This window comes from Sporothrix brasiliensis (genome assembly GCF_000820605.1).
Source record: "Sporothrix brasiliensis 5110 chromosome Unknown Cont21, whole genome shotgun sequence".
Taxonomy (NCBI): Eukaryota; Fungi; Ascomycota; class Sordariomycetes; order Ophiostomatales; family Ophiostomataceae; genus Sporothrix; species Sporothrix brasiliensis.
The window spans coordinates 2,342,904-2,356,384 of NW_024467140.1; the positions used below are offsets into that span (position 1 = coordinate 2,342,904).

The 13,481-nt window shown below is 57.3% G+C and overlaps 3 protein-coding genes across 3 annotated transcripts; all 3 read right to left on the reverse strand.

The window, feature by feature from the left end:
* Positions 1–227: 227 nt before the first annotated feature.
* On the reverse strand, positions 228–551 carry SPBR_05424 (uncharacterized protein; the record flags this gene model as incomplete). The annotated part of the gene is made up of 1 exon (XM_040763700.1): positions 228–551. One exon carries the CDS (start codon positions 549–551, stop codon positions 228–230), a length of 324 nt encoding a protein of 107 aa, XP_040615706.1.
* A 1,794-nt stretch (positions 552–2,345) lies between these two features.
* Positions 2,346–8,825, reverse strand: SPBR_04535 (uncharacterized protein; the record flags this gene model as incomplete). Its single annotated transcript, XM_040762812.1, has 8 exons — positions 2,346–4,105; positions 4,168–4,180; positions 4,236–4,401; positions 5,648–5,939; positions 6,002–6,245; positions 6,318–8,309; positions 8,398–8,456; positions 8,774–8,825. The coding sequence occupies 8 exons, from the start codon at positions 8,823–8,825 to the stop codon at positions 2,346–2,348; spliced, it is 4,578 nt and encodes a 1,525-aa protein (XP_040615707.1).
* Positions 8,826–10,844: 2,019 nt separating this feature from the next.
* On the reverse strand, positions 10,845–12,942 carry SPBR_04766 (2-isopropylmalate synthase; the record flags this gene model as incomplete). The annotated part of the gene is made up of 3 exons (XM_040763043.1): positions 10,845–11,006; positions 11,071–12,799; positions 12,935–12,942. The coding sequence occupies 3 exons, from the start codon at positions 12,940–12,942 to the stop codon at positions 10,845–10,847; spliced, it is 1,899 nt and encodes a 632-aa protein (XP_040615708.1).
* Between the last annotated feature and the right edge of the window lie 539 nt (positions 12,943–13,481).

The following is a 13,481-nucleotide window of genomic DNA, read 5'->3' on the forward strand; positions in this document are numbered from 1 at the left end:
GCCTTTACACAGAGGTATGTGGGAGTCAATTGGACCCTAACCACCACAGTTCACGTTCAACGTAAAGGTTGTATCTGAAAACGGAAACTTGGACTGGTTTTACAGTGTAAGATCGTTAAATGTTGATGTGTTCTTGGCATCGTAGCCTGGACGTATCCTTTGTTGCTTTGGAACTCTTCTTGTCCCCTCTCTACAACTGTCGCTCTGGTCTCTTTAGCCACTCCGTGTCAAAAAAGCTCTCGTACTACCCTTGGCGAGGACGCTGGGCCGTATATCATGATGCCGCTGCCGGCTGCCACCGGCTCCGGTGTATCGCCACGTGGGTCGTCTAAGAACACATCCAGATCACTCTGAATGCCGATGTGCCACTGGGCCTCGCTGCTGTTGTAACCAATATCACGTTCCAGCGCCACATGCTCCGTGTCCCAGACCGTCTCACTATAATCGTCTTGGCTGTTGTCTCCTGTGGCTTCCCAGCCAGCTTCGTTCCACGGTCTGTCCACAGAGACGCTGGACAGTGGCGAAGAACATGGCATTGCATCCACGCCCATGCTCGAGATGTTTGTCCACGCGATCCTAAGCACATGAGTCTGTCGTACGAAATTATTGCCGACACGCTGTTGCTCGAGATCTTGCCCATTTTTATTTCCTCCAGCGTATATGTTGGGTCCTCTTGGCCTTCACTTCGCTGGATGGAGGAAAGCACAGCACACAGACCTTAGACTTCAAGCCTTTTTCCTGTGTAAAAAGCGAGAAATAAAGATCAGATTAGGGACAGTGATAGCATATTGATTCTTTCTACCCCCCCCCCCCTCCCCCCTTCGACGGCATGCGATGCAGTGGTTTTACACCCTCATATGCGTTTTGTGTTTACTTTGGTGCAGTCTGGAAGCTTGAAGGCAGCTCCCAGCTCCAGCCCCACTCTGCGTGCTGCCTGATTGGATGACTCACCCGCACGGCAAAAGGGCCCACTGTATTTTGGGCTGCTCTTCCCATAAATAAAAATTCGCGGTGCCCAAAATTTCGTCCCCTTTTTCTTCTTCTTTTTCTCTTCCTCGGGGAACGCATCGCCCTCGTCAACGTCGCGCCTCCATGCCACAAACGGAAAAAGAGAAGCAGCACAAGCGGTACGAATGCTGTGCGAAACGAGACATGGGGCATCGACGACGACGAAAGACACGATTGAGTGAGACACCAATCCCGACCACGACGATGGCAGCTATACCTTGCCCCCAGCACGGACAAGGAAAACAAGTCAGAAAAAGGATGGGGGCTCCAAAAGGGCTTCTTCCTTCAGCTTCGTTTCGTCTGGGGACCGAGGGCCGTCATTTGTGGTTGGGTGGTGTGTCCATGTCAGTCGTGTCGTGTCGTCGTGTCTCGCCTCTCGCCAGCGCGTCTTTCCCTGCTGCGTGCTTCTCTTTTTCACCAGGAACTCTTATTTCCCTTGCGCATGAGAAAAAGTCGGTGAACAGCTTCATACACGCGGTTTCTTTCTCTCCCCGGGGAGAAGAAACGGCTAGCCTGAAAGGGCCTTGCGCCACTGTGCGTCTGTGATTGGCATCAGAAAAGCAGGGGGCGGTGGGGCAGAGAGGGGTACGGTCGTCTTCCTTTTGGGGGGCGACTGGTCTCTCTTTTTTGTCACATCGCTTTCCTATGGGAGAGCCATCGCGAAGCTTCGTGGTCGCCGGGTGTCTCCTCTTCTTTTGAGGGGGAGGACGATGGGATAACACATTAGTTCGATGCGCGACGTGGGGCCTCGCATTCTTTTGGCCCTCTTCGTTCTTCCTTCGCCTTTTTGGTCTCTTGGCCGTTCTTTCCCCTTTTCCTTTTCCTTGTCACTTTGTTGTGTTCCCTGTCTTTGTCTTGTGCCATATAAAACTCTGCCGTCCTTGAAAGAGGGCGGTAGGTCTGGTACAGGAGGGGACAGACGCGGCGAGGAGACTTGGGAGGAGATTGGGAGGGCAGGGATTCCCCAAGGCATCGAGGATGCGAAGAGTCCGACGAGAGTCAAGGCGTGCATTTACGAGGCCTCCATATTGCAATGCCGCTTATTCTTTCGAGGGCGATGCGTTCCCCCTATTTTTTTATTTCCCCCTTGTGAGTTGATCTTCCCTAGACGACTGGAAAGGACGCCTTTTGCCGGGGATACTGCTAACAGGTGTGTGGCCTCCCGTCTCTCTACGGATGGTCGGTGGACGAGGCGTTGGAGGGAGAAAATGCGGCACAAGAGGCGGAACGAGTGGGTAGTGCTTGTTTAACATGAGGTAGCGTCATTCTTTGAATTGATCATGGCTGTTTTATCTATCATATAGTTGCTTGGGTATCTGTGTACGTGACCGACTCCGCTATGCTTGCGTCGACACGCCCGTCTTTCTGTGCTTCTCTAGCGCCGCCATGTCCTCTGGTTGCTCAAAGGCAGCCGTCATCACTGTCTCGGCCACCTGCAGCAGCCGTGCGTCGTCAAAGAACTGCCCGATCAGCTGGAAGCCCGGGCAGAACGCCTCTGCTTCCGTCGCCGCGCCTGTGTCCGCCGCCGGCATGGGGATGCTGATGGCCGGCAGGCCTGCCAGACTCGCCGGCACGGTAAAGACGTCGTTGATGTACGCATCCACGGCCGACGGTGCTGCTTCCACGTCGGCCACTCGCGGGGCCGGCGTGGGCGCCGTCGGGCACAGCAAGAAATCGACCTGGGCCGGGCCTCGCTTGTCGGCCAGCGGCAGGCCCTCGGGCAAGTCGCTCAAGTCAATGTGCCCGCGTGCGTCGTCCGCGTAGACGCCCTGGTGCTCGCCCACGGGCTCGTGGTCCCGCAGCGGGTTGGGCAGCCGGAAGACGGCGTCAAAGTCGCGCACGATGACGCGGCGGACGCGCTGGGCTTGGACAAAGTAGTTGTCGCGGGCCGAGGAGCTGAGCACGTAGTTGCCCAGCAGGATGCGGCGCTGCACCTCGCGTCCCAGACCCGCGCCACGCACGCGCTCGTACAGAACGGCCTCGTCTTGCTCGCCGTCGGCCTCCCGGGGGGGTGACGTAGTTTCTGGCTTCGCTTCCGGCTTCGTTTCCGGCTCCGCCTCTGCTTCTGCCTCGGAGGCCGTCTCCACCTCCGCACCCAGGTCACCGATTTGGCCATAGCGCACGCCGTCGTAGCGCGCCAGGTTGGACGCCGCCTCGGCGGGTGCGATCACGTAGTAGGCCGACAGCGCGTGGCGCGTGGAGGGCAGGGACACGGCGGCAATGGTGGCGCCGAGACTGCGCAGACGCTCGGCCGCGGCCGCCCATGCGGTGCGGATGCGCGGGTCCAGCTCTTTAATGTTGTACTCGAGCGGAATGCCAAACGTCATGCCGCGGAGGTCGGGTGCGAATGTCTCTCCATTGTAGCCCATCCGCTGCCCTGCGATCCGCAGTCGCGAGGAGAGTGTCAGGGACGTGGGGTCACGGTCCACGTCAGACTCCCGCCAAAGGCCGGTCTTTTGGACCTGCTCCTCGCTGTGCTTGCTCGTTGGGTCCTCGCTCCGCTCGCTGGCCTCGACCTCGACCTCGACCTCGACCTCGACCTCGACCTCGCCCACAATCAGCCGTCGAATGGGCGCCACGGTCGGCGCCAACAGGCCCACCGTATCCAAGCTGTTGGCGTACGGCACGACGCCAAACCGCGACAGCATGCCGTAGCTCGGCTTGAACCCGACGACGCCGCCGTACGCCGCCGGCAGCCGCACAGAACCGCCCGTGTCGGTGCCCAGGGCCACATCGACGTCGCCGAGACGCACCGCCACAGACGAGCCGCCGGAGCTGCCGCCGACGGACACCGCTGCGCCCGCCGAGCCGCTGGACGGGTCGTGCGGCCGCTCGTACGTGCCCCCAAAGTGCGAAAACAGCGAGTGCGACCCCATGCCAAACTCGTCGAGGTTGGTCTTGCCAACGACCCGGGCGCCGCGCCGCCGGAGCTGCGTGACAATGGTGGCCTCAAAGGGCGACTTGTAGTTTTGGAGAATGCGAGAGCCACACGTGGTGGAGGTGCTGCCATCGGGGCTGCGGGTGGCAATGTTGTCCTTGACGGCGAGTGTAAATGTGAATGGCGGGGAGGAGGCGTCGGCGTCGGTGTCCGTGGGTTCTGGAGGGGAAGCGTGGTTAGACACACTGACAGATGCCACTCTGTGAAAACGCGCGACTTACCTCGCGAGATGAACTGGTTCCAGTCATTTGTTCGCGGTCCTGCTACGGTGGTTTTGTCTCTGGCTGACGTCGTTGTCGAGAGTAAACGACGACAGGGCGAATGCCTCCCAGCCGACAGTATTGGTGTTCGTAACCGGCATGGCGCAGATGTATGTGAGAGGCGCAAGGATGAAGAGGATGACGAGGAGAAGGAGGAAGACGCCGTCCTTTTCCGGCAGAATTGCCGGAATGGCGCTGACATGGTCGGTGATCAAGCAGACGTAGACGGCCGACTTGCGGAATTGACCTAGGACCGCTCCTGTGGCCTCTGCCTCTTGAATTGTCGGCTTGGTCGGGTAATGTGCGGTCAAAATCTTTGGAACGGTGTTCGGTTTTCGGTGGGATGACGTTAAAATTCGAAGCTTCCCTTTTGCGTCCGCCGCCCAAGAAAATAAAGTGGGTCAACAGCTTCAACCTGTCTCAAACTCAAACGAAGGAGCAAACAGGCCGGTTTGGAAAGAATTCGATCTGCATTCACCTCAAGAACATAATTTATTATTATATTGTTACTATTCTTTATTATTTATTGCTTTGTATATATATATATTTCGAGATTCCTTAACGTTGTTTCATTCGATTTCCAGCAAATTTCTACATATAGAGCCCAACCTGTCCTTTATATTCGTTAATATTTGAAGCTTGTTGACCAAATTTAAGATCCTGAGAAATAGAGGACAAATAGAGGAAAACCAGTCATCATGAAAATCATTCGCCAGCCTCCTGTCCCGCTTGCACTGCAATTGTAAAGAAAGGAACGCCGCGAAAACAGAAATTCTGAACCGGGAAGACGTGACAATTGCGGATCGCGGTCATAAATCATAAATAGGATATCCGATACCAGAGTTTTGAAATTGGATTGGAATTTTTGGATTTGTGTAAAAGTGTGTATGCTTTCCGTTATATTATCCTGTGTTTTCTACATGACGTGGATTCATTCCCAGACCAAATTCACTTTTGGCGGGTATGTTACATTGATCGTTGGTGACGCCGCCTCTATCAAAAAGACTCGAAAAAATAAGGGAATGGTGAAATGAGTTCGGGGCACGGAGGGGCGGTGTAGTGAAGAGGGTGAAATAAAGGGGGCTGATACATGGTTACAATGGGATACATGAAGGGGTATGGGTTGCAAATGAGTCGAAAAAATGAGATAAAAAAGGGCAAATAGGAAAATACAGGCGGTGTATATGTGACATGAAGTGATGTGAAGGGTTGTGGGAGGGTGAATGTGCAGCGTGGCGCGTAATTAGAATGAGGGAACGAGATAATGAGGCCAAAATGATAAAAAGGAGGTCAACGGGAAAACAAGGACCGACCAAAATGGGGATAGGAATATTTGAGGGGGGTATAACGGGTGCGTGCCGCCGGATATGAGGGAGAGTTCACCACCAACAAACGAAAATGACATTGCCAAGACCGGCCAAGACCCTACTGTCGCGCTTACGCCTGGATGACGTTCGTCTGGCCACCAATCTGGCGCTTGACGAGCTCGCGCGCCCACCGGGCGGTCTCGACCGTGCGCGAGGAGTACTCCCGGTTGGTGCGCGTTTCCTTGATAATGCGCAGCACCCATTCTTGCCGCAGAGCCTCCGTGAGCTGCCCGTTGGGGAACGCCTCAGCAAGGTCACCGATGACACCCATTGCCGAGCGCATGAGCGACTCGCTGCGGTTGCCGTCGTTGGCGAGGACATTCAGGAGCTGGAAGATGGGCTGGACGTACGGCTGCAGAGCCTCGGCTGGTGGGTTGTTAGCGAACTACAATTCAATAACTTCAGGGGGTGGAGATGGGGGAACGTACTCTTCTGGCTGGAGGTCATAGCACCAATAATACCGCCCCAGGCGTCCATAATACCCTCGCGCAGCGAGACGATGTAGTCGAACATCTCGTAGCTTCCGTCGTTGCCAGCAGTGACTGTCGCGGCCTGCTGCAGAACCTGGGCAACAACAGACAGGTACGTCTCAAAGTGGCCGCCAATAGCGCCAGCAATATCGCCGAAGCACTGCAGGATGGCAGGCTTGAACTGGTTCGACAGGGTGGTGCTCTGTACAACATTAGTATTGCGTTGAAAGGAAAGAAAAATGACAAAAGTAAACCAAAGCGAGAGACGACTTACGCTCAGGTTGGTAAGCAGGTAGTTCATAAAGCTGTCGCACCACGGCTGGCTGCGCATTCCCATCGAGCGAGTAATGTCGCTCACAAGGCCGATAGCCATCGAACACAAGCTGGACTCCTCCTGGTTGCCGAGTGCCTTGATCAGGAAGGGCGAGAAGGCGTCCATGTACTTGACAAAGTCCTCCTCGAGGGCGTTGGCCAAGCTGCCGATCGCGGCAAAGACGGCCTCGGGTACCGACGACTTGCCGCCCGAGTTCTGCAGGATCAAGAGCAGCGCAGCCATCATGCGGTCGCCCTGCGGCGCAATCTCCTTGTCGAGACGGTTGACGATAGCCTGCAGGACGGTGCACAGACTTGTCTGCATATCCTCAAGCGTGATTTTGTCCTCGACGCTGACGACCTGGCTTTGGAGCGGGATGGTCTCCTCGAGACGCTTCAGAATGACGTCCGACAGCTGTGCAATGTCCTGCAGGCTGTCCTGGGCGGCATTCGATACAAAGGTGTTGAGCACCTCATAGGCGGCCGTGCGCACAGCGGGCTCGGCACCGGCCTCGGCGGCCGTGACGGACAGCAGCTGGGTCACGCTCTGGGTGAAATGCGGTGTCAGGGGGTTCTGGGCGGCACCGGCGTCGCCAGCGAAGCGCTCTGCTAGGTTCATCAGTGCCCAGCAGCACGACGCCGCCATCTTCGGGTTGCTCAGCAGACCACGGAACAGGGACTCGATCAGGGGGTTGAGGTGTGTTGCGGGGTCGATGGAGTGGGGGCAGTTCTCGGTGATGCGGCCCAGGGTGAAGGCGGTCGAATCGCGGACCTGGATGGACGGGTCGTCGATCATGGAGATCAGGATGCCGAGGGCGGATTGGATGATGGGCTCGAGAACCGCGTCGCCGGGGCCTTCCATGATGGCGCCGAACGCCGACACGGCAGCGTCACGCTGGTGCCAGTCGTCGTGCCGCAGGTTGGACTCGACAAACTGGATGACGTGGGGGATGATGGTGGGGCCGACGGCCTGGGCATAGAGGGTCAGGCACTGGTAGGCAGCGCGCGAAATGTTGTACTCGTCGTCGGCGGCATCCTCATCTTGCTTCGTCAGGAGAATGAGCAGGGCGGGCACAACCTCGCTTGTGGCGACGCGGGCGAAGTTGTAAAAGGGGCGGAGCTGGTCCTGGTCCTCGACGGGGCCGACCTGGGCGTTGTCGTCCTCGATGCCAATCTCCTCCTCGCACACGGTGGACCAGAACTCGACGGCCAGCTTGGCGACATCCTCGTCGTCGGACTTCATGCCCATGATGGTCAGGCCGAAGAGAGCCTTCTCCATGTAGTAGCGCATGTTCTCGTAATAGAGGGCCATGATGCGGTTCAAGCAGCCAAAGGCACCCTGTTGGATCCGGCTGTCGGACGCCTGTGTCGCCTCGCACACGACCTGCATAATGTAGTTGCGCTCGCCCTCGTGCTTGAAGTTGTTACCGACAAACTCGAGCGAGTCGCTGAGGGCGGTGATCGCGGCAAAGCGAACATCGTTGTTGGTCTCCTCCTTGCGCGCGCCCTGGACAACGGCAGTCAGGATGGAGTTGGAGAAGCCGACGAGGCTGGCGCGGAGGTCGGCGTCTTGGCTCTCGCAGATGAAGCCGATGGTGGTGAGAGAGGCCTGCTTCTGGTGCGCCTCGCCCTGGCTGACGTTCTGGACGAGCATGGGCATCAGCTCCGGCCATTGCTCGCGGGGCAGCTCGATGGCACCGATGGCGGCCACGACCTGTGCGGCCGCCTGCCCGGCCTGGCTGTTGGTAGAGGAGAGGGTTTGCAGGGTCAGCTGCTTGATATTTGTCTTTGTGTCCTGGTCGGTCTGCTGAAGCCATTTTGCTTGGAGTTCGGCCTGGCGGGTTGGGTCGCGACCTGTGAAGGCGTTCTTGAGGGCAATACCGGCAGCGGCACGAATGTGTCCTTGGGCGTCTTCCTTGGCGAGCTCCTGGACGAGCGTGGCAAGGTAGAGAGACTAGAGAGAGGGAAGGGGGGGAAGAAGAGGGCCATGTTAGTATGAGAGGCGAGTCACGCACACTTGGGTGGGGAGCAACACAACGTACAAAGTTGGTGGCCGCGGCCTGCTCGAGCTGCTGCTCAGCATGTTGACGCAACGCGTTGTCTAGAGATGTCGGTTAGCAAAGGGTGACCAAACGAATTTGAGCGTTGGACGAAAAATGCGCGCGGCCACGTTCGGCGAGGCGAAGCATCCGCCACCCAAAACCAGCCAAGCACTTCTGCCGCCAGACGGCACGGCGAAGCCTGCGGCGCGTTGCGGCGCGTCACAGTGGTGTTGCTACGCGCATGCTTCACAACGAACAATGCAATATGCCCTCTCCTTTCCCTCCGCCTCCTGCGCGTCAAGGCCGTGCCGTCGTGCCATCGTGTGAAGCTCCGCGCAGAAACAAACAGCCGTCGCCAGGAGAGCGGCAAACATACCGGGTGACAACGAATTGGTCAGGATTGTGTTGATGTCCGAGTTTCCGTCCATTGTGTCGATTCAGAAGGGATGTTTCTGTCGTGTGTCGTGATTCGATGTCCGTCCCTACTCGTGTCGTGGGTAGGAAAGGAAAGGAACGGTCTCGAGACGTGAGAAAAAACTAAAGGAAAAATGGTGGGCGTTGGCGTGGCCTCTGTGGGGGGTGCTAAAAGCAAGTAGTAGGCGTTAGACACGGAGAGCGGGCGATGGCAGCTAAAGAACGCCAATGAGAACAAAAGAAACCGAAATCTGCGTGAAAGAATGAAGCGGCGTGGGTTCTTTGTAAAAAGGAAGGTCGAGATGGATGCCCGAGGTGTCTGGAATGTCGGAAAGGGGACGAGGCTGGATGGAAGGAAAAGTGAGGGAGGAAGGAGGAAAGGGAGAGGAAGGAGAGTGGTAAGGAAGAAGACGATGTGGTGGGCCGCAGGTGGAAGGTGCGGCTAGGCGAGGATGCACTAATTCTTGTCCCCTATTCTGTATTTAACGGTGTTCTTTCTGTAATTACGGTTCATAACAGGCCATTGACCCCCGGACTTGTCTTCTTTGCCAACGCTCGAACGAAGTGGGTAATTTGCAGAAAAAAATAGCAGAGAATAATAACAAAAATAAACAAAAAGGGAGGCGAGCTCGAAAAAGGATGAAATGAGGAAAGAGCCGAAGCTAATTGACAATTACAGAACAGGAAAGAGAGAGGAAGCTCTTGCCCTGCGGACTCTACGTCTTGAAAAAGGAAACAGTTCAAGATGCCAGGCAAGGCAGGAACTACGCACACGACATGATCATAGAGATAGCAGGCCATTGCAGCCTGCTACAAGAGGCGGTCGCGCCTGCCCGCACTGGAGGATGTCAGCGATTCTTCGCACGGTGCGCTTTGTACTGTCCAGAACACCACGGCTGCACGGGAAGCAGCCATGCGCTGAGGGGCAAAAAGAGCCTAGCTCCAGCTTGACCGACAGCGAGCATGGAGACCCATTATGCCCCCGTAATGTATGGGCTAGTAAGGCATACAGCGCGCAAAGACAGTGCACAGGTCGCTGCGGAAAACCGAAGAGGGGGCCCTTGCAGGGACCGCGCGCCTTCCCTCTTGGCTTCTGCTGGGCAACGGGACTCAACGCATAACGAGACGCGTTTTTCCTCCTGAAGCGGGGACTGTAAACAATGGGAGGGGTTCTCCAGCTCAATCTGTGAATTGGTCTCGAAAGAGGCCTCTGGCAATTTGTGCAGTTAGGGCACGTCTGCCAGGGACACAAAGCGAAAGGATTACAGTGTGCAGCACGCACTGCTTCGAAACGAGAGCAAATCAGGTGGCTGCTGTCCGCTACCTTGGCTCCTTGGTTGCTCCTTCCTTGTCGGTTTTGTGGCTCTTTGTTTTGTTTGTTTGTGATGGTGGGGCAGCGCAAAGGGAAGGAAGTCAGGGCGTGAGCCGAGCAAAACGGAGAGGGGTTGTGGGATGACTGGCGGCACTTGGTTAACGGCCCCACACAGTGTTGTAACATATCGCACAGTGAGACCTGCCAGCGAGCTCAGCGAACCAGATTCGTTCCGTTGTTGCTTCGTGCGGGAAGCTGGCGCCTTGCCAGGCGTACCGAACGCACCTTCCCGCACAAGGCCTGGCCACACGAGATACGGACGCTGTGCTACCTTGTCTCCTTGTGTTCGGACAGGCCGCTCTTTCTCTTGCCGTTTTTCCAGTTCCCAAGTGCAGAACTTCCCGGCACAAAACCTCTCGATGTTTTCGTGATAGCCGAGCTTAATTTTCCTATTGATGTGGATGTGTGCCATTTTGATGATGCCTACGGAGTACGTGTTTTGCAGTTCAGTTGCCGCTGGACCCCTATTTTCTGAAAATGCCCATTCTGTCTCAGCCCCAAACGGTCCCCTTTTTTAAGACATGAACACCAACCCCTGAAACAGTCAAGAACAAAAATATAAATATACGTCCCGTGAATGCGATACTACGAAAACACCTCTAGAGGGAAGGAAACCTGGAAAGAACAATGGTGAAGATAGTAGAATGGTTGTTTCCCTCTCCTAAAACATGGACTCGGCCTGGGCCTCCAGACTCTGGATAATCTGGGGCTTGTCGGCCGTGGCGGCGGCACCGTTGCCGTTCGCCAGGTCCAGCTCTTTGCTGAGAGTGCGCTGCGGCACGGGGCGGGCCACCTGCGGCGTGCCGGGCTGGCTAGCCATGAACTGGTTTGATTTGTTAGCGGTCGGTGCATCAGACGAGACAACTGGACGAGAGAGAACAACATACATTTGAAGCGGCGCTCAGGACGGCGTGCAGGGAACTCGTCAGGACATCCTCGTGCAGGCCAACACCCCACACTTTTTGGTTCGTGCCCGTGGTGCACTCGATGTAGGTGGCGGCGCGCACATCGCGGCCGCGGCCGACGGCGTGCTCCTTATAGTCGTGGACCTCCAAGTCGGTGCCGATAATTGGCTTCAGCGCCGCCGCCAGCGACGAGATGGGGCCCGTGCCGCGGCCCGACAGGTGGTGCTCCTCGCCGTTGATCAGCAGGACGCCGTCAAAGACGCGCTTCATGTTCTTGGTGTCCTGGGTGCGTCCGGGCGCGGGGGGCGCGGGGCTCGTGGAGCGGTCCGGCAGGATCTTGTAGTCGACGAGGCCGAAGCGGCGGTTCTCCTTGAGGAAATAGGTCGTCTCAAACAGCTCGGTGATCTCGACGGGCAGCAGCTCGCGGCCGCGGGTCTCGGCCATGCGCTGGACGGTCTGCGAAAAGTCGACCTGCAGGCCGCGCGGCAGGTCGAGGTGCAGGTACTGCTGGATGATCCAGGCGGCGCCGCCTTTGCCGCTCTGCGAGTTGACGCGGATGACGGCCTGGTAGTCGCGGCCAATGTCGTGGGGGTCCAGGGGCAGGTACGGCACCTGCCAGCGGTCGGTGGCGTCCAGGCCGCCCTTCTCGCGCACCTGGAAGCCCTTTTTGATGGCGTCCTGGTGCGAGCCGCTGAAGGCGCAGACGACCAGGGAGCCGCCGTAGGGCGCGCGCGGGTGCACGGGGATCTTGTTGCAGACCTCGACGACGCCAATGACGCGGTTCAGGTCCGAGAAGTCAATGTTGGGCGTGACGCCCTGCGTGTACAGATTCAGAGCCAGGGTCACCAGGTCGACGTTGCCCGTGCGCTCGCCGTTGCCAAACAGACAGCCCTCGACACGGTCGGCGCCGGCCATCTGGGCCAGCTCGGCGGCGGCGACGGCGCAGCCGCGGTCGTTGTGGGGGTGCAGGGAAATGCAAATGGTGTCGCGGTTGGAGATGTGGCGGCTAAAGTACTCGATCTGGTCGGCGTAGACGTTGGGCGTGGCCATCTCCACGGTGGCCGGCAGGTTGAAAATGATGGGCTGCTCGACGGTGGGCTCCCAGGCGGCCTTGACCGCCTCGCAGACCTGCACGGTAAAGTCCAGGCGGGTGTCGGAAAAGGTCTCCGGGCTGAACTCAAAGGCCCACTCGGTGGCGCGCACGGCCGGGTCGGGGCTGTCCTTGGTCAGCGAGCGGACCAGGCGCGCACAGCGGGTGGCCAGCTCCAGGGACTCCTCCTCGGTGAAGTTGAAGACGATGCGTCGGAAGCACTCGCTGGTGGCGAGGTAGATGTGGATGATGGCCTTCTTGGCGCCGTGTACCGACTCGATGGTGCGCTTGATCAGGTCTTCGCGGCAGGGCGACAGGACCTGCAGGTAGACGTCGTCGGGGACGGCGCCGGGGGTCTCGATCAGGCGGCGGGTGAAGTCGAAGTCGGTCTGCGAGGCGGAGGGGAAGGAGACCTCGATCTCCTTGTAGCCCAGGTCGGTCAGCATCTTAAAGTACTGCCACTTCTCGTCGCCGTTCATGGGGTCGACCAGGCTCTGGTTGCCATCGCGCAGGTCCGTCGACAGCCACCGCGGCGCCTTGGTGATGGTCTTGCTGGGCCATTGGCGGTCCGGCAGGTGTACTGGCGGGAACGGCTTGTATTTTGTGGAGGGATCTTTGAGCCTGCGAAGAAAAGAAAAAAGGTTGTCAGTAGGGAATCTCAACGCCGGTGCCGGAGCACCGCAGAGAACCACGAATTGCGAATCGCAATCAAGAATGCGCCGAGGGGTAGAGACAGGGGGTCAGGTCGACACGTACATTGGCATTTTGGCTGAATGTGGACAATGCCAGTAGAAAGAAAGAGACGGGGGATGGAAGCAAAAAAAGAAAGAAAGACAAGATAATGTCAAGAGCCAGACCAAAAAGGGCGGGAAAGGTCGATGTCGAGCAATTGGGCAGGCAATTGGGCGTGGATGACGGGGGGACTGGTTGGTGAGGGGCGAGGAATGACACGGGAAAAAGTTTTGACTGGGGGGAGGCAAAATTGTACAATGGTGAAGCTGGTGAGCAATGACGAGAATGGTCAGCCAAGTCTCCTATTTAAAGATATCCAGAAGCCGGGGAAGACACACGCTTTTTGAATGTGAGAAGGCTGAAGGGTCTCGAATGTCTCGAATTTCCCGAGGCCGAGTCTGAGTCACGATGTTGGGGAAACAGAAAAAAAAAAGAATGGAGCGTGGGAAGCCAAAGCGAGGGTTCGAAAACGAAAAACTCGGGGTAGACTAAGAAAAAATATGACTATAATATATTAGTGACGTTTTCAACGTCCTTATGTCACCGCGAAGGGTGAAAGGCCGAGAATAGC